The 19,852-nt window shown below is 44.1% G+C and overlaps 1 protein-coding gene across 7 annotated transcripts in view; it reads right to left on the reverse strand.

Annotated features, from left to right (window-relative positions):
• Positions 1–17,983, reverse strand: part of KIF14 (kinesin family member 14) — a 53,187-nt gene extending 35,204 nt beyond the window's left edge. For 2 of the 7 annotated variants that reach the window (XR_003430626.1, XM_027095955.1), the window contains exons 1-12: positions 17,872–17,982; positions 17,169–17,341; positions 13,530–14,724; positions 11,405–11,659; positions 10,794–10,881; positions 7,075–7,173; positions 6,027–6,079; positions 4,721–4,751; positions 4,169–4,276; positions 2,694–2,810; positions 1,848–1,963; positions 431–603 (exon numbers count right to left, since the gene is read on the reverse strand). Coding sequence is in view for 6 of the 7 variants with exons in the window: in XM_027095955.1 (XP_026951756.1) it covers positions 431–603; positions 1,848–1,963; positions 2,694–2,810; positions 4,169–4,276; positions 4,721–4,751; positions 6,027–6,079; positions 7,075–7,173; positions 10,794–10,881; positions 11,405–11,659; positions 13,530–14,611 (2,122 nt within the window). In the remaining variant the exon portion in view is untranslated. Of the gene's footprint in view, positions 1–430; positions 604–1,847; positions 1,964–2,693; positions 2,811–4,168; positions 4,277–4,720; positions 4,752–6,026; positions 6,080–7,074; positions 7,174–10,793; positions 10,882–11,404; positions 11,660–13,529; positions 14,725–14,914; positions 15,009–17,168; positions 17,342–17,552; positions 17,638–17,871 lie in introns of those variants that run through there. The other 5 variants (XM_027095954.1, XM_027095952.1, XM_027095953.1 and 2 more) reach the window with 5 other exon arrangements.
• Positions 17,984–19,852: the final 1,869 nt, after the last annotated feature.

Here is a 19,852-nt window from a genome sequence, read left to right on the forward strand (position 1 = left end):
ACTCGGCGCTGGCGAAGGGAGGCCCGTGCTGGAAACCCAGGACCAAGCAGCCTTTGGGTCAATGAACCAAGAGGAAGCAGAGGTGAGAGACAGACAACGGCGGAAAGGCTACAGGAGGAAAAGTAAAGGACATTATCGTCCCTGTGCTGCACAGGCGCACGACTCAGTCCATAGAGGGTTTCCTACGCTGGCTCCTTCCCCTTCACCCACCCCATTTCCCAGCGTTTTCTGACTTTCCCTTTCCCTACTCTCCTTCCCGCCGTCCTTCCATCCGCCTTCCTCATCAGTGTGGAACGATGGCTAGCAGCTATTACACAGATACGAGAGAAAAATCTTTAACTTCCTTAAACTGCATATTTTCATCACTGAAATGAATATTTGAGACTAAACTCTTGCAAGATAATCTTTAAGTCTGTAGGGAACTGCTGACCTCTGATCAACTTGGCGCTCACGTCCTCGTTGACCCTGGCGGCGTTGACTATCATCCGGGCCTGGGTGGCGTATCTCAGCGTGCTCAGGGTCTCCTCCACGCTGCTGGCCGCCGGGCTGACCGTGGCGATCATCGACGTTTTGGAATTTCCGCTCAGACTTTCCTTCAGCAGCCTTCAAGGAAAACAGTCACAATTAGACTTTGCTTCTGCAACGACCTCGTGACAACTACCTAGAGAGCACAAGGCAGACCACCGGGACACGTGACGCAGTGCTACGCTCCTCACTCAGACACCGGTTAGAACTGTTTGGTATTTGTAGCTATTTTTAGATCTCTGCGCACTTTATTTCATCTCACACTTCTCATTTATTTATTTTGGCCGCGCAGCTTGTGGAATTCTAGTTCTCCGACCAGGGATTGAACCCAGGCCCTTGGCAGTGAGAGTGCAGAGTCCTAACCACTGGATTGCCAGGGAAAGTCCCTCGTCTCACACTTTTTATGTTGTTCTGTGAAGCGATAGTCTGTGCAAAGATTTTAAAATACGGTTAACTCTCCAATATTTAGTAAAATCCCTCTCCCCATACTAGACTGCAAGCTACTTTAGGGGCGGGACCGTGTGTCTGGTCACCCTTGCATTTCCAGGGTCACCAGAGCCCTTCAAAGCAGCTGCTCAAAAGTGCACAAAATGATGGATGAACATACAAACACAAACTTTGTTTTCTATTATATGCAAAAGCCTTATTTTAGAAGGAAAAAGATCATGAGACTAAAAGCTCTGTATTTATGAATGCAGAGTGAATTATTCCTAACTTTCAAAAGTTATTCTTAATTTTCAAAAGGCATTAAAAAAATCACATTGTTCCCTTACAGGTTTTGAGGTGGCAATTATAATATAATAAGTCAAATATAACGATACACTGCTGTCAACAGTGATGCAGTCCGTATCAGAATTGGATATTAAATCAATACAGATGTATTCTGAATGTAATATATCTGAAGTTACATACATGTTCATTAATGAAAATACTTTTTGAACACTTACATACCAGCCAGTGTGTGCTAAACTTCACTTCACACACATAGTAATGTGTTTGGTGATACCATATATGCTCAAACATCAGGCACTAATAATAGTTCATTCATCATTTAACCCTCATTACAACCCTAAAAGACAGATATTGATAATTATCCCCATTTTACAGATGAGGACACAGGCTGGAAGACTATTAACTGATTTGCCCAAAGTCACACAGTTTGTAGGAAGCACAGCTGAGATCAAGTCCAGGTAGCCTGGCTCTGGAATCCGTACCGCTCACCACTGCTCTGTCCCAGAGTCACATGAAGTCAGTCTATGCCCTTTTCCCCCACAGTACTCACTCTATTTTGTACAATTCCTTATACTCCAAAAGCTACTTGCCATGTGAGGACAGACTCGCGGTAAGGAATGAATGTTCTCTTCCCGCTGGCCTGCTCGGAGAGCGCGGATATGACCTTTCCCAGGGTCAGCAGGGACTTGTTAATACTCACGCCTTCCTGGGGACAAGATCAAACATTTTAATTGAAAGGAACTGCCCAGCAATAAATGTATTTCACAAAATATATTTCTTCATTCATATAATTACTGAGGAAATACTTTCTTCCATAAACTACCAACTTTCTTCAGACTCAAAATTTACTAATTGACTCTGAGAAGCAATCATAACCAGGAACTACGGGCTCCTCTTTAAGTCTCAGCAACACAGTCTATAAAGTGCAGGGACAGAGAGGTTATTCTTGGTTAAGATAACATACTTAGGGACATCCCTGGTGGCGCAGTGGTTAGGAATACCGCCTGCCAGTGCAGGGAACATGGGTCCAAGCCCTGGTCCGGGAAGATCCCACATGCTGCAGAACAACTGAGTCCGTGTGTCACAACTACTGAGCCTGCACTCTAGAGCCCACGAGCCACAACTACTGAGCCTGCACTCTAGAGCCCACGAGCCACAACTACTGAGGCTGTGTGCCCCAACTACTGAGCCTGTGCTCTAGAGCCTGTGCTCCGCAACAAGAGAAGCCACCGCAATGAGAAGCCCGCGCACCGCAACGAAGAGTGGCCCCCGCTCGCCGCAACTAGAGAAAGCCCACGCGCAGCAACAAAGACCCAACGCAGCCATAAATAAATAAATAAATTTATAAAAAAAAAAAAAAGATTACGTGCTTAGCCAGTAATCTCCTAAAAAAAGTGGCCAGGACTGAGCTCCCCAGCGTGAGGGCTCACCCTTACCTTCAGCCGCTCCCCGCTCGTCTGGGTCTCGGAACAGCGCTCACTGCCCGCCAGGTCCACCAGGTTTATGCGGCTCCGAATTCTGTGATCCAGCTCTTCCCCTTCCACAAATTCTGTCTGGGACAAAAGGACATTAAAATAACACATCATGGGCTTCCCTGGTGGCGCAGTGGTTGAGAGTCCGCCTGCCGATGCAGGGGACACAGGTTCGTGCCCCGGTCCGGGAAGATCCCACATGCTGTGGAGCGGCTGCGCCTGTGAGCCATAGCCGCTGAGCCTGCGCGTCCGGAGCCTGTTGCTCCGCAACGGGAGAGGCCACAACAGTGAGAGGCCCGCGTACAGCAAAAAAAAAAAACAAAACGGTAAAATAACACATTATAAGTTCTTTTACGACTTGCCATCAATATAAGTCTGCAAAACGGAAAGTTTGACAAGATTACAAACCACTCACTTATTTTTGAAGCTATCCCTTCTTGAATCTGTGACGATTTATAAGAACATATTGAGCAGTGCTCAGACTATGCAAAATAAAAGGAATGACTTTAAAGGGCTAAACCCATAACTACACAATTATATTAAGGAAACGGCCACAGATAGAAAAAAGGCTTAATGTACAAAGGTGCTGTTCATCCCAGCCCTGAAGTAGCAAAGCATTTAAAAGCAACATAAATGTCCAACAGCAGAGAAAAATTTGAGGAATTTTAACAGTCAAAGGAAAATTATGTGGCTGTGAATAATAATGTTTTGCAAGTAATTTTAATAGTATAAAATTGTTGCAGATTTTGTAAATTTGTTTACGTGTGATTGTAAAACAACTGAAAGATTATATACCAAACTCTTTAGAGGGGTTTCATTTGAGCAGTGGAACCCTACAGCTGAATTACTTAAAAATCTTTTACTTTCTGATATGTTTTTTCAAATACTGTACAATTATCATGTATTGTTGATAATATATTATCACATATTGATATGACAATATCAATATCATGATAAGTTAATAATCACGTTACTGATTTTTAAAACAGTGAGAAAAACATACTCCTGTATATGCCACTCAGCGTTACTGTGTATATGTCCTAAAATCCAATTATGTTATATATTTATATGATTGGACTTTTACCTTTGATTTAAAGAAGTAAGAGAGAGGCATGGACATATATACACTACCAAACGTAAAATAGATAGCTAATGGGAGGCAGCCGCTAGCACAGGGAGATCAGCTCGGTGCTTTGTGACCACCTGGAGGGGTGGGATAGGGAGGGTGGGAGGGAGATGTAAGAGGGAGGGGATATAGGGATATACGTATGCATATGGCTGATTCACTTTGTTATAAAGCAGAAACTAACACACCACTGTAAAGCAATTATACTCCAATAAAGATGATAAAAATAAAAAAATAAAGGAGAAAATAAGGAAAACATGAAACTTGAAGATAGTGACTATCTTACCTAAGAAATGAATCAACAACACAGTACCTTGGTCTGGGTCATCACCAGGGTGAACACTGAGTGCGAGCGGGAGCTTTTGTCATTCATGCCAGTGGCCGCAGTTGCCTTCCTCTTATTTCCCAGTTCCAGCCAAATCTAGTGAGAAAGGAGAGAAGGAGGTCAGGCCTGCAGACAGGGGCTCACCGGAGCAAAGTAACGAACAGCAAAGTAGAGTGAGCACGTATATACACACATTTATAATCAGCTTATAAAATAAAAATATTAATACATGCTTATTTAAGAATTTGCATTCCCATTGTCTATTTTTTTTTCTGTCATAGAAATTTGAATGAGGAAATAATACCTTTAACAGGCTATTTCTATAGCTCTAAACTGACATGATGATCGATTTAAATTTTTCGTTTTTAAGAGTAATTCTTTTGCTTAAAGTCTACACAAACAAAATCAGTTCCTTATAAATTAACCTTTTATTTATGCAAACAGCAAGTAACCTTTATTTATGCAAACAGCAATATTTATGAATATTTATGACTGATCTTTCTATCTAGTGGAGAGAAGATCAATTACAATGGACCTTACCTGGATATCAGAGTAAGAGCTGACAACATTCCTATTTCACAAAAGCAAAGGACAAAGTCAGTTTTACTCATGATCACACTCCTGTCCTTATAAAACATCAGCCACCTTTCAACCACATAATTACTCCACGAATACCACGGTGGAATAATCCATAGGTATTACTATACTGATTCTTACAGAATCTTTCATTTTCTCCATTGTAAAAGGGAGGTAATAAAATAATGCTTTCATTTTAACAAATTTTAAGAAGTATGATTTTTCTTAATATAATGAAGCACCTTATAGCATCTTAACATTGTACTATCCAAGTCTAAATCATGAGACCAAAAGATAAACTTTAACCCATATGTATAGGCAAAGGCATAGGTATAGGTACCTGTATATGTGGGTGTGGTTAGGCGTAGGTAGAGGTACATGTATAGGTACACATATATATGGGTGTGGTAGTGCGGGTGTGTATGGGTCTCAGCACTGTCCCAGATTTACTAAATGGAGCTGAATTTTTTCTAGCCACTTTTCTTTTCCTTTAAGAAAGCATTTGGGACTTCCCTGGTGGCGCAATGGTTAAGAATCCGCCTGCCAATGCAGGGGACACGGGTTCGAGCCCTGGTCCGGGAAGATCCCACATGCCGCGGAGCAACTAAGCCCCTGCGCCACAACTACTGAGCCCATGTGCCACAACTACTGAAGGCTGCTGCTCCTAGGGCCCGTGCTCCGCAACAAGAGAGGCCACTGCAATGAGAAGCCCGCGCACCGCAACGAAGAGTAGTCCCCGCTTGCCGCAACTAGAGAAAGCCTGCGCTCAGCAACGAAGACCCAACGCAGCCAAAAACAAGTAAAATAAACAAATTTATAAAAAAAAAAAATATATATATATATATATATATATATACACACACATATATACACATATAAAAAGAGAGCATTTGGAGTTGAAAACCAAATAAATGACTCTCAGCATATTTCTAACTCTAAACATTGAGCTCAGCACCTTCTCGCCTCCACAGCTTAAAGTACCAGATACAAAAAGTGGCTCGAGAGGGAAGGCTTAACTTAATGGGTTAGCAGGGGAAAGGGAGGAAGGACAAATATTTCCTACACAGCATAATTAATGCTCTACGCAAGGCACTTCACAGGTGCCGTGGGAGATATAAACAAATATAACAACGAGCAGCTAACACCCTATTTGGAAAGAGGAACATTTAACTGGATAATATTAAGGGGAGAAGACTAGTGACGCAGCGCTTCACGGCTGGGGAGGCTGCCAAGAGCACAGCGGTCACGGGCCCTGGCCGCACACACTCACGTGGACAGGCCCTCGACGTAGGGGCCGGAGGCCGGGTGCTCCCGCACTCGCAGCTGTGGGCAAACATGAGGCACGTTAACAGCAAGGCAAATACTTCATATAAAAGAGAATTTCAAATGACCTTCTTTTTCTATATTTCGAGTCTACAGTAAAGAGATTTGTCTCTACCCGGAAATAAATATAAAGGTCCTCACAGAAACACATCTGTAAGGCACTAGGAAACTGCCTCAAGACCACAAACTGTTCACATCTGCACAGTATCTGACAACATACCATAACATCAAATATCTTACTAGATTTTTATTCCTAAGTCCTGCCGTAGCTATTGTTTATATGCTTTTAAATAGCTTTCTAAAATACGTGCAATAAATTTCAGACAGTTAACATTTTTTTCCGTTTTACGTTATACATTTTAAACTTTGTGAGCAGAAATTTAAGAACACGTAGAAGTCAGAGAAGGAAATGCCAAGTTTTGTGTGAGTCTCTTGATGCTGCCAAAAGCAGACTGCACGACCTTGAGCGAGTCAAGTGACCTCTTCAGATGTTAGCTTCTCGCTCTCCACAGCCCTTTCCAAAGTCAGAAGTTTTTAATTCTAATAGCGGTTGTTTAAAGAGTTTACGCCTTTGTGAAACTTTCTACTTCACAGAAAATATGAGCTATAAGACATCAATTGGCTAAATAATCGAGTGAAATACAGACTCTACGATAACAATGCAGTTTTTTAAACTTTTATTCTTTTTTGGCTTTGCAGACTTTTAGGAATTTGGTATTTGACATAAGTGGTCCAACTAAATCTTAGAATGTTTTATCTTTAACTTCTACACAATACTTGCTTACGTAAAATGAGGTTACAGTTCATAACTAGTTTAATGTCCACTAACAATAATGTTCAGCTATTTAATAAATAGCAATGTAGTTAGACTAGATCTCAAGCATTTGCTATCATATACATTTTAGTAATTAAGCTATATATCATCTTGAGAACCAATATAATTATATGCATCAATAAAAACAGAAATTAAAAACAAGTAAGTTTTTAAATCTTACTGTTTGCTTTCTCTGCCCATTTTCACCTTTACAAACCAGAAGGTCGTGAATTTTTTCATTATATACTTCAAAGAAGCTCATTTCAAGGTGATAGCTGACCTAGCAGGAACAGAAACACAGCATACAATTTATTTGAAAAGTTCTTGCACTTTTTACAAATCATATCTGATAACAGTCTGGTAACCAGAATATATAAAGAACTCTTACAATCCAACAATAGAAAGACAAACAACCAATTAAAAAATAGGCAAAGGACTGAACAGACATTTCTGCAAAAAAGATACACAAATAGTCAACAAGCACATGGAAAGGTGTCCAACATCACAAGTCAGTAGGGAAATGCAAATCAAAGCCATGGTAAGAAACCACTTCACACCCACTAGGATGGCTGTAATCAAGGAAACGGAAAACAACAACTGCTGATGAGCATGTGGAGAAATCAGAACCCTCCAGTGTTGCTGGTGGGAGTGTTAAGTGGTGCAAATGTCGTGGAAAGCAGCGGGCAGCTCCTCAAAGGGTTAAGCACAGAATTACTGTATACCCAGCAATTTCACTCCTATCTACCCCAAAGAATTACAAATAAATTCAAATTAAAAATTACTCAAATAGGGACTTCCCTGGTGGTCCAGTGGTTAAAAATCCGCCTTCCAATGCAGGGGACATGGGTTCGATCCCTGATCGGGGAACTAAGATCCCACTTAGTTGCCGCGGGGCAACTAAGCAAACGCCGCAACTACTGAGCCTGCGCGCTCTGCAGCCCACACGCCACACGGAGAGAGAAGCCCGTGCGCACAACAGAGTCCACGCACCGCAAGGAAAGATCCTGCGTTGCGCAACTAAGACCCGACATAGTCAAATAAATCAATATTTTTTAAAATTACTCAAATAAAAATTGTACACAACTATACAACTGTGTATTGTAATAGCAACAGTATTACAAAAGCCAAAAGATGGAAACAGCCTAAATGCCCATCAACTGATAAGGAAGACGTGGCGCATATATGCAATGGCATATTACTCAGCCATAAAAAGGAACGAAGTGTCAATACATGCTGTAACACCGATGAACCTCATGCTGCATGATATTCCACTTACAGGAAACGTCCAGAATAGGTAAAGCCACAGAGACAGAAAGTAGGGGCTGAGGGGAGGGAAATGGGTTATAACTACTTAATGGTACGTGGATGGTCTCTGAGGGTGATGAAAATTTTTTTAGACCCAGATAGAGGTGGTGGTTGCACAACATTATAAATGTACTAAATGCCACTGAGTTTTATATTTTAAGATGGTCAATTTTATGTTATGTGAATTTTATCTTAATAAAGGAAAATTTCAACAACAAAAGTCCTTGCATTTCTTACTAACTTCTAGGAAATTCACCTAATTCAATTCACCTTAGTATGTGCATGGCTTTGGACTATATGAGAAGGATATACAGAAGTATATGGCAAGGTTCTCGCCCACGAGTTTCCATCTCAGAGAAACATAACATACCCTCCAACAGATAAGACAGAGCAATAGAAAATTAAGAACCAAAATGAGAAATCATGACCATAGATAAAACGGCCAATCAGAAAGGGGAGATGCGGGTGCCAGAGAGGCTGGGGAAGGAGGAGAAAAGGATGTGAGGCATGAGAAACGCAGCGAGCTGGACCCTGTGGGTGAACACTTGATCTGCTAAGTGCGGATCTTAAATCAGATTGTGATTCCGGATTGCGGCAAAAAACAATCACCAGACTCAGTAGAGCTGAGCTTCTCCTCCTTTTGACTCTGAAAGACAAGGTATAAAAGCCAAAAAGGGAAAATTTGCTTCCATGTAGCTTTTCTGAGTTAGGGCATGTTTCCTTGTTAGCGAAATAAATTTCATCTACAGGCCCAAAGTGAGTCAGCAAACACCCAGCGCTAACGAAACTAGAAGCTTCAAGGGAGATCAAAGAGATGTAGGTTCAATTCGCCAAATATTTATTAGGCCTACCAGGCACACAGCACTCTTCTAGGTGCCGTGGGAGAACCTGAGGTGAACTGGACAGGCTTCATCCTCAGAGAACTCACAGTCTAATTGGAGATGCAACACAGCACTTGAGTAACACAGACAGAAGGATACAGTTAGCGTCCCGGGAGAGGAACAAAGCACTTCTGGGTAGAGATCAGGTACAGGTGAACCCATGCAATTACAGGTTATTTACAAGGGCTGTGGATACAGGTATTGGGGCTCAGAATTCAACAAACATGCATTAGTGTCTATTATATATAAAACAGTGTACTGTGTTATGGGGCTTCCAGGGGGCCTTGGAGAGGAACATGCTGTGGGAGGGGAGCAGTGAAAGGTGCAGAGGTCACGTCGCAGAGGATCATGCTTTGTCTGCTCCTTCGAGGCACCTGGCATCTGTGGCTATACCCACCTCCGAGACCCCCACCCGCATGCTGTTATCTTCTACCATCCTGAATAATCCCAAATTGAGAAAACCACAGTCACTTTGCTGGGCTCTCTATGTGGGGGGCACTGTTCAAAACCTTTCACACAGAGCACATTTCACACAGCAAACCTAGGAGAACGTCCTCCTCGTCCCCAGGCTCTGTGCTGAGGCACTCAGAGAAGTTAAGCACATTGCTCGAGGTCACACTTCCAGCATGGAAGTGTGGAACCTGGATTCCAGCTCAAGCCATCTCCAAAGTCCTCGCTCTGAACCGTTTCATGTGTTCCGCTCACTGACAAAGTCGCTCCCCACAACTGGAGGCCCCCAGACCCGTGATCACTCCAGAGACCCCTTGCCTTCGCCTGCTCTCCCTCCCTGGCTTCCACCACCTCTAAACAAAACAGATGCTCAACAGAGGGGCCTAACCCACGGGCCACGCCTCCTCTAAGGACCCCGTGCCCCCAGCTTACCTGTTCCCATAGCCGCCGCCCTCATCCTAACCTAGTATTCACTTCACTTTATTTAGCATCTCAGTGACTGGACTCGACTGTGTACTGGCCCGTTTCTCCATCACTCTCTTCACTACAGGCACCGGGTCTTTCCACTCCGTGCTCCCAAGTACAGCACAACATTTTCCCAAGTCCCCTTATCATAAGAATCACTAGAGGAAAAGTATGAAAATTATAAATTCCCAGGCTACCCTCTACACCAACTGAACCAGAATCTCCAGAAGCTTTTCAGCAAGTACACCCACACACACATTCCTAGGCGCTCTTACCCGCAAGCGAGTTTCAGAAAAACTGGTCTAATGGGCTGCCCGGCAAACAGCTGGCCGCACTAGGACCAGGTGAGGGGGCGGGGGGCAGTGCGGGGCACGAGCACGGGGGCAGTGCGGGGCACGAGCGAGGCTGTGACCTCCACTCCGGGCTGAATCTGCACGTCACTCCCCTCTCTCCTACTGTCGCCGTCCTAATGCTGATGCCTGCCGTCCTTAGGGAAGGCCGGGCCGCCGCCCCACTGCAGACACGCACGACGGGGTGTAACTACCGCCACGTGCACCCCACACCCATGGAGGTGATTGGGCAGAGAAGGCGGAAGAGAGGACCCTGCATCCCTGTCCAGCAGGAGGAACCGCCTCTGAGTCTGGAGCCCCCGTCCCCCAAACCACTGTCCGAAAGGAGAGCGACCAGAAGTTACAACATCTTCTGCTGAGCAGTTCCTCAGCGGCCACGACTCCGACTTTAACTGGTTTGACCGTTTTCTAGTCTAATAAGAAGGCTTATGGATACTATGAGAACATACCTCCTGGGTTTGTTTTTTGGCTATTTCGGCAAAAAGACCTTCACAGAATCTTGGAATTATTCCTGGTTCTTCACTAAATCCCATCATCCTGGAAAATACATTATGAATAGGGAGGAAGTAAAACTAATTAGGTTTTTAAGTTCTTTGGAGAGAAATTAAACCTCAATTTCCTCTTCTGTAAAATGGGAATAAATAAGAACTATCTAATTCAGAGCCTCTAGCACAGGGCCTGGAACACAGTAAAAACTTAATAAGTGCTAGCTACTATTAAAATTTGAGTATTTCCTTCTAGGACAGGTATTATTACCATACCGTTGATCAGATGACTTGCTTGTAATTCTCACAACAATACTTCCAATTAACCTCTCTGGGCTTCAGTTTACACAAGAAAGAGTTTATAGTAAAATGGGGCCAACGAAACAATATCTCACACATAAACAGAAACCCAGAGACAAAGTAACTTGCCCAGGTTTGCAGAACTAGTATGTAAAATGGTGAGATTTGCGCCCAGGCCTGTGCAGTTGCAAAACTATATTCTTTCCATTAAACTATGCTGCTTCGCACAAAAAATGTAAACATTTCTGGATAATTGGACTTATGATACAACTTACGTATAGGACTTTCCAGAGCCAGTCTGACCATAAGCAAAGAGACAGGTGTTGAAGCCTTCAAAGGCCTGTTCCAGGAGCGGGGCTGCCAGTGCCTCGTACACGGCTGTCTGGCTCGCGAAGCGGGGATGACACTCATCAACAGACCAGAAGGAAAGGTCGTAAACAAAACTGTACACCTGTCTCATGCTGGGATGTTCCACAGCTATTTCTTCCCCGTTCAGGAAGACCACCTGGGATGTTTCTTCACTCTTCTCTCTTTAAAAAGAAGCACAGAGAAAAATATCGTTACTATAATTATTCTGAGTATCATTCCCACAGAATGTAATAAGGACCTCAAACTAGTTAAATACAACATTACTCCAGACCAGCACATGTAATGATAGTGGGTTTCCAAAATCTATTTCCTGCAGCTCCAGTGCCACTGCTCAAAGGGAAAATGGAGTTCCAGATTGCTTGTCTGGAAAAATGCCCCCTACTTTTACAGGATTTTCCATCTTTTTCCTTTTTCTCTTAAGCTCTCCCTTTTCTCATCCTGTCTACTATAATCTACCTGTCTCAGCAGTTCAAACCTGGAAACTTGCTTGAATATATTATAAAGAAATTTTGGAGGTACAAATCTATATAAAGCTGGTAAGAAACACAATTTCAACAAACTCAGTTAGATACAAGTCTGAACCATAAGTGTCTTCGGGCTACCAGTTACGTTTCTATGAATCCAAAGGTCCCTCCTCCTTTAAATTATCTCTTTGGGTCCATCCTTCTTCCATCTAAGACTTAGTAGGAAATCTTTCACTGGCTCCAGAGCTGCAGAAAAACAGTATCAGTCCTTGTCTGGCCCCAGGTCTCTCCTTCTGCCCCCAACTCTGCTTTCGATCAGAAACTACTGCGGAAACCACCTCCCTCATCCTCCCCCGCGGGCCTGCTACAGGTGCGCCTGCTGGGTCTGGAATCAGCACGTGGTCCCTCGCTCCATCCTCTCCAGGGCAGCCACCCATCCCGGGCTTGTCCCTTCTGCCCCTCTTCCCCGCACAGTCTTGAGGCTCTTTGGTACTGAGTTCTCTCCCCTTATCACTGACCCCACATTTTCAGCTAAAAGGCCCACAGCCCTCTGGAACTTGCCTTAACTGCTGGCCATTTAGGTTTAAACCAGAGGTCCGTCTGCACTGCCGGGTCACCATACCCTCCTCTAACTCACTTAGGTCCATAACAGAGTTAAAAACTACTGACTCTGTGAAGTCTTCACAGTCATCTCTCCAAGAATGTAAAGATAACCAGATGCCACATTCACACTGGGCGGGTCGTCTTTTTCAGCACAACCCGCAATCTGTGAGTGTCTCACCCACAAGCACTTTTGGGGAGAGATTTTTTTTTGCCATCAAAATCAAATCTAGGGCTTCCCTGGTGGCGCAGTGGTTGAGAATCTGCCTGCCAATGCAGGGGACACGGGTTCGAGCCCTGGTCTGGGAAGATCCCACATGCCGCGGAGCAACTAAGCCCGTGAGGCACAACTACTGAGCCTGCAGGTCTAGAGCCTGTGCTCCACAACAAGAGAAGCCACTACAATGAGGAGCCCGCACACCGCGATGAAGAGTAGCCCCCGCTTGCCACAACTAGAGAAAGCCCGCGCACAGAAACGAAAACCCAACACAGCCAAAAATAAATAAATAAATTTATTGTTTAAAAAAATCTAATCTAATAAATGAGCGTATAACCACCACATAGCAGAGATGATGAGGGGGCGACCACCACTCTGGAAAGGGTTTTGGAAGGACCTCTTTGGGGAACGAGTGACCTGCTATGGCTCTTTTCAAGGGAAAGGTAGAGATCCCACCGTACATTACAGATCTGAAAGCAGACTGCGTTAGACTGAAGTCATTTAGACTTTTAAAAAGCAGTATAGCCAGAGAAACTTACGTCTGCAAAATACGGTGATTTCGATTCTTTAATTTTACAGCCAATCATCAAAAATAATCCACATACTACAACTGAACCGAGAAGTTCTATCTATATAAAAGAATCACCAGCCAGTTTGAAAATGCACGAACACACTGACTTCCCAAAGGCAGAGAGGAACTGGACACGCCCCACGCCACCAGCCTGGCCTTAGACAGAAAGGGGAACGTACCGCGTGCTGAAAGGCCTGACTCTGACTGCCACCGTCACTTGACTGTTTTCCACTTTTAGGGGGTCTGTTTCTGTAGAGGTTCTCCGAAGTGCAGTTTCTTCTTCAAGAAGGAATATATTTTCTCGTGACCGTTCCCTTTTGTTTGTGAGAAAAGAACTTTTCGGCCTTTGTTTAACTTGAAGGGTAGGTATCCTGTTTTTCAGAACTGACGCAGCTGGGCTCTTAAACTGAGGAATGCCACGCTTTGGTGTCGATCTGTGCTCTGTAACACACTTCGAAGGTGTTCTTTTCTCTAAGCTTTCAAATTTAGGTGCAAGTTTCGCACCATCCTTCCCAGCACTTCTGTGATGTAAGCTTCCTGTTCCTGACGCTCTGATATCCAGCTTGCTCTGAATAGGTTTTGTTGCCAAGCGTCCTGATCTAACAGCTTCAGTCTGACTCTGGGAACCAGCGGGTGGTCTATCACTTAGGGACTTAAGGGCAACATTTTCGTCTGCCCCACCAACAGCGGAAAGCGTTTCTTTGTATTTTCCACCAGCCTTCACTTCAGGGTCTTTTGGGTCTGCAGCTAAAGGTACAGAAGGTGTGACAAGAAAGTTTCTATCATTATTTACAGTCTTTGCACTTATACTAGTTTCTGGTGAAGCACAGTTGTTTTCTCCTTTACCTCCCACATTCTGCGCTGCTTTCCACTTTTCCACAGCATCTGTCTTAGCCCGACGTTGTAACGCAAGACATGTTTCTGCTGTTTTCGCAGTTGTGTCCCCCAACTCACCAAGCAGAGAGGGTTCTCTGCTCCTGGCCACTCTCCTCTGAAGTGTTAACCTACCCACAGGGTTAGGGCGAAGGGGTGTATCTTCCGTTTTTTGACAGGCAGAGATAACATAAGTGCTATTTATGTCTCTGCTTTTACTTGCGGATATCAATAACGGATCATCATTTTCACATTCCGACATATCCGACTTTGAATGCTGCTTCAGCCTGCTACCGCGGGGGAGAACAGGCAGCGATGAACTCTTTGGGGAAGAAGGGATACCGAGGATATTGCTGTCATTTCTACTCTGTGCAGTGTAAACTGACATTGTGGCAACAAGTTATTTTTAGAAAGGATGTTGCTGAAGAAACTTTAAGCTCTTCTTCGGACGTTCATTTAACTTCCGGCCATTCCTTCTGCATCAGTTTCCAAAACTATCTGCTAAAATTAAATAAATAAAATTTAGATGGCACAGACTACGAATAGGCCGTAAAAACATGAGAAGCTTCCATGGTGAAAGTAACTGCTCAGAGCAATACATCAGAGTGGGTCATGATCTCCAGCTCAGATATTGTTCCCATGCAGCTTCAGACAAACCTCCGACCTCAGAGAGCTTACAGTCATTACTTACAATCATTACTCAGCTGAGCTCCCATGAGGTGCCAGGCCCTCTGACGGATACTATGGATTTTCAAAGGCAAGACCCCTGTTTTCATTTCCTTAGTCTAGAAGGAATGCACAGATAACACTTCTATCAGGCCAAATGTACCAGGTGACTCTAAAGATGTAAAAAGCACATGTCGGGGGCTTCCCTGGTGGTCCAGTGGTTAAGACTTCGCACTTCCACTGCAGGGGGCACGGGATCGATCCCTGGTCAGGGAACAAAGATCCCGCATGCTGTGTGGCACAGCCAAAAAAAGAAAAAAAAAGCACATGTCAAAGACATAAGAATGGCCAACAAGCACATAAAAAGATGCTCAACATCACTAATCATTAGGGAAAAGCAAATCAAAACTATAATGAGATGCCACATCACTAGCTCATTAGAATGGCTACTATCAAAAAAAACAAGTGTTGACAAGGATGTGAAGAAACTGGTACCCTTGTGTACTGCTGATGCAAAATGGTACAGCCACTATGGAAAACAGTATGGACAGTCCTCAAAAAATTGAAATTACCACATGACCTAGCAATTCCACTTCTGGGTATAGACCCAAAAGAAATGAAAGCAGGGTCTCGAGATATCCTTATGCTCATGTTCATAGCAGCATTATCCACAATAGCTAAAATGGGGAAGCAACCCAAGTGTCCACTGACCAATGAACGGCTTACCAAAATGTGGTATATTCATACGATGAAATATTATTCATCTTTTAAAAGTAAGGACATTCTGCAATATGCTACAATATGGATGAACCTCGAGGACGTTATGCTAAGTGAAATAAGCCAGTCACAAAAAGACAAAGAACACATGACATCACTTATATCAAAGTACATACAGTAGTTAAAACCGTAGACAGAAAGCTGCCTGGGGGATCTGCGGGAGGGGAGAACAGAGAGTTAGTGTTTAACAGGTATAGAGCTTCAGATTTACGAGATGACCAGAGTTATGGGTATGGATGGTAGTGACGACCACACAACAATATGAATATATTTAAGGATGTACACTTAAAAACGGTTAAGATGGTAAATGTTAGAAAAGAGAACATGTCAGCAAAGGTTTTTTTTTTAAGTACCCCCAGCTTGGGGAGCAGGGAGGGGGACTAATGGGGACACTCCAGCACCAAAGTTAAAGACCGGAGTGAAGCACTTCTACATCAGCTGAATGCACGTTACATGCAAGAATGCCTCAGAGAGATGAGTTTGAGAGGTGTCACAGACAGATTATTCCCAAATAAGTAGCAGAGACAATAAAAATAAATGCTGTAAATTAATTGCTTGTGCTGAGAAAAATTATGCAAGATTAGTTAAGTAGACAGCCTGCCCTCTAGCAGTTAGACAACGAAGTAGACAGGAATGTATTTAACTATGTGTCAACAGTAGCGATCCAGCATTCATGTTTAAGAGAAAAGAGAACTGCAGTAACAACTAAGAGGTCTGGGTTCTAGCCAACGCTGAATCAAACTGGTTATATTGATGTAAACAAGTCTTTACATTTGCATGCCTGATTCGAACTTGTAAAATGACACCTGATCATTGACACATATTTCATTGTGAAAGTAAATAAAGGAAACCTCATTTAAAATAGAACTGCGGGATCTAAAGAGCAGCTCGCACGCTTTACCCCTTGCCATGTTTTACAGACTCTACAGGAAGAAGCTACTTCACATCCCAGAGCAAAGAGGAAGAAAGGTTTCCTCGTCGCCTATAGCAACCGCCCAGCCAATGAGAAGATGCGCAGCTCAGCCACTAGGAGGTGATCACCACCCCGACTGTCGTTCAATTCCCTCCTTTTCTTCACACAGGCAGACCTGTCTTAGGCGCTTTGCTGCCCCATACAGATACTGCGCTTTTTACAAACTAAAGGTTTGTGGCAACCCTGCATCAGCAAGTCAGAGCCATTTTCCCAGCTGCACCGGCTCACCTCATGTCTGCGTCACGTTTTGGTAATTCTCACAATATTTCAAACTTTTTCATTAGCCCCCTACTTGTTATGGTGATGTGTGATCACTGGTCTTTGAATGTTACTACTAGGACGCACTGAAGGCTCTGATGATGGTTAGCATTTTTACCATTAAAGTGTTTTAAATGAAGGTATATACATTGTTTTTTTAGACACAATACTATTGCACACTTCATAGGCTACAGTATAGCACAAACATAACTTTTATATGAAACAAGACATCCCTGTGACTCCATGGGTGGTCTCACGGAGCCCACACTACCTGGGAGGTGCCGGGACAGACAAGCCCCTCTCCTCTGCTCTGGACTGGTCCACCCTTTCTGCTCCAGCGAGCTCGCCCTGAGCTGCAGTTCTCTGCTGCTCCCACACGGACTCTTCCTGCTAATCCAGCAACTGGCTGCTGTAGTTTTAAAGTCGACCCCAGAGATTACGGCTCTGAAGGAACAAAATAACAGAGGTTCACTTTCAAGTAAGCCTTTGAAAGTTCTAAATCACTAACAATCATTACCGGAAACTTCACCAGGACCTAAGCATCTCCCATCACCTTTTAACTAAAAGCAGGGAATCTTCCTGTTACGGAAGCAAATACAAAGGCAAGAAGAGATTGCGGACCTTCAACCGCAGCTGAAAACCCGCTGCTACTTACACGGAACGAGATGGCTCTTTGCTTTTGTTTTTTTTTGGGGGGGGGGGTCGCTGTGAGACCGGAGGGAAGAGGGGCCCAGACCCCGGGACCGGTTCTCAGCGGTCACGCCGGGACCGAGACAGCGACGCGCCCCGAAGGCGGCCCCGGCGGGGGCAGCGGCGCGAAGGGCGAGGCCCGGTCCCGCCCCTGTCCCTCCTGGGGACCCCCCGCCCCGTCCCCCTGGAGGACCCCTGCCCCGCCCCGCCCGGACTCTCGAGCCGCTCGGCCGCCCCCCGCCGCCGCCCGCACCGACGCGCCGCCCCCAGGCCGCAACACCTACCTCGCGTACCCCACCTAGCAGGCCCCAGGCCTTCCCGCGCCGCTCACGCTCTGCCGCCGGCCAGCGGTTTGAACGCGCGCCCCGCCCTCTGATTGGCTGCCGGGCGCCGCGCAAGCACGTCCTCCCGGAAGCGCGCGCCCGTAGCGCGGATCCGAGCTCGCATCTCCTAGGCAACGGGCCCGCCCTCCGGGCTGCGCGCACTGAGCTGGGCGCGGCCATAGCCGCGCAGGGGGTGCGGACTCTGGGCGGCCGGGGTGCTCGCCCTCGGGTGGGCTAGGACTAGGAAGCGGGCAGCAGCGCGCTTGTCCAACCTCGGTGCACCGTGAGTACGGTCCGTCCGCCTCACAGCAGGACTTCTCGGTGCAGAAATGGCTGTTTGCCCCCAAGTGAACCAGAATCATTCACACTTTTCTAGGATTTCCTGTGCAAAGACTGGTGATGGGAAGTGCGCTAAATGCCTTACATGGAATTTTTTCAGTTAATCCTGTATATCTTACGAGGTAAATATTAATATGATTCCCCAGTTTACAGATGAGGGACTGAGGTTTAGAGTTAAACTTGTAAAAAATCAGACAAGTAGCAGGCGGTGTAACTAGAATTCCAAAGCCCACGTCGTGAGATATAACTTACTTTCTATAAATATTACAATAAGATTTTATTTTATTTTTTTTTTTTTTTGCGGTACGTGGGCCTCTCACTGTTGTGGCCTCTCCCGTTGCGGAGCACAGGCTCCGGACGCGCAGGCTCAGCGGCCATGGCTCACGGGCCCAGCTGCTCCGCGGCATGTGGAATCCTCCCGGACCGGGGCACGAACCCGCGTCCCCTGCATCGGCAGGCGGACTCTCAACCACTGCGCCACCAGGGAAGCCCTACAATAAGATTTTGAAGCATGAAAAAACAATAAAAATACATGCTGAAAAGTAACCAGATCTGTGAGAGGGACTCTAGTCCAGCAAATATTATAAAGCAACTATATTTTTTAAACAGCAAAAAGTGCAGATAATGGAAATGTATTCAGTAGGCTAGAGAAACAGAAATGGACTCCAACTATAAAGAAAAATTGAGTGGATGATAAAGTACTCATTCTAAAGCTCACTTTAAAAATCATGCTAAAAAAATGCTAAAATTTATTAAAATTAAGTTATAGAGCAGCTATCAAAAAAAGAATATTGTATTTATCAGATATATGGGAAATGATCAAGTCTAGAAGCAAAAGAAGATATGGCAAAGGAAGACTGACAAATACATTAAAACTTTAAACTTAAGTATCGTTCAAAATAACAAAAATAAAATGTAGTAAACTAGAAAAATACATTAAGTGTGACAAGATGTAAAGATCTCTTTCAATGTTATAAGGCAAATAAGTTTATAAATAGAATAAGAAAATAAATAAAATGTAAAAATTGGCAAAGGGACTTCATGCAATAAAGAATTCATATACACACAAAAATCATTCAGATAAAAATAGAATGTAAAACCCAGCCATTAAATGCAAGTGTGAAAAAAAAAAAGAGGTACAAGTAAAAAAAATGTTTTTTAATTTTGGTGCTAGTGATTTTGCATCAGAATTCAAAGTACACATTTCTAGTGACAGCAACTGGTAAGCTTCCTGAGGGCAAGGACCACACCCATTCACAGTGTATCCCTACTGCTCAGTGTAAGGCCTAATATATAAAAGACGCTTAATAAATATTTGTTGAGTAAATATCAAAGAAAGTGATATGATAATGTATTGAAAGAACCGTAAAGAGATTCATATTCTTTGACCTAGTTACTGCACTACAAAACCTTATTCTTAGAAAATATCTCAGTGGCATCCTAAAAGTTTGTAGGCCCCAAACTGGAAAAGCTCTCAATGGCCAACCATGAGAGAATGCTTTAAATGGTTAAAAATGAAGAAAAAAATAATAAATTCTATTACAACAATTAAGTGTCATTAAAGTTACAATTACGAATTAACTAGAAGCAGACAGTGTGTGGC

The sequence above is a fragment of the Aethalodelphis obliquidens genome, unplaced genomic scaffold, assembly GCF_003676395.1.
Source record: "Aethalodelphis obliquidens isolate GAN/ISIS:26980383/991018 unplaced genomic scaffold, ASM367639v1 scaffold97, whole genome shotgun sequence".
In the NCBI taxonomy this organism is placed as follows: domain Eukaryota; kingdom Metazoa; phylum Chordata; class Mammalia; order Artiodactyla; family Delphinidae; genus Aethalodelphis; species Aethalodelphis obliquidens.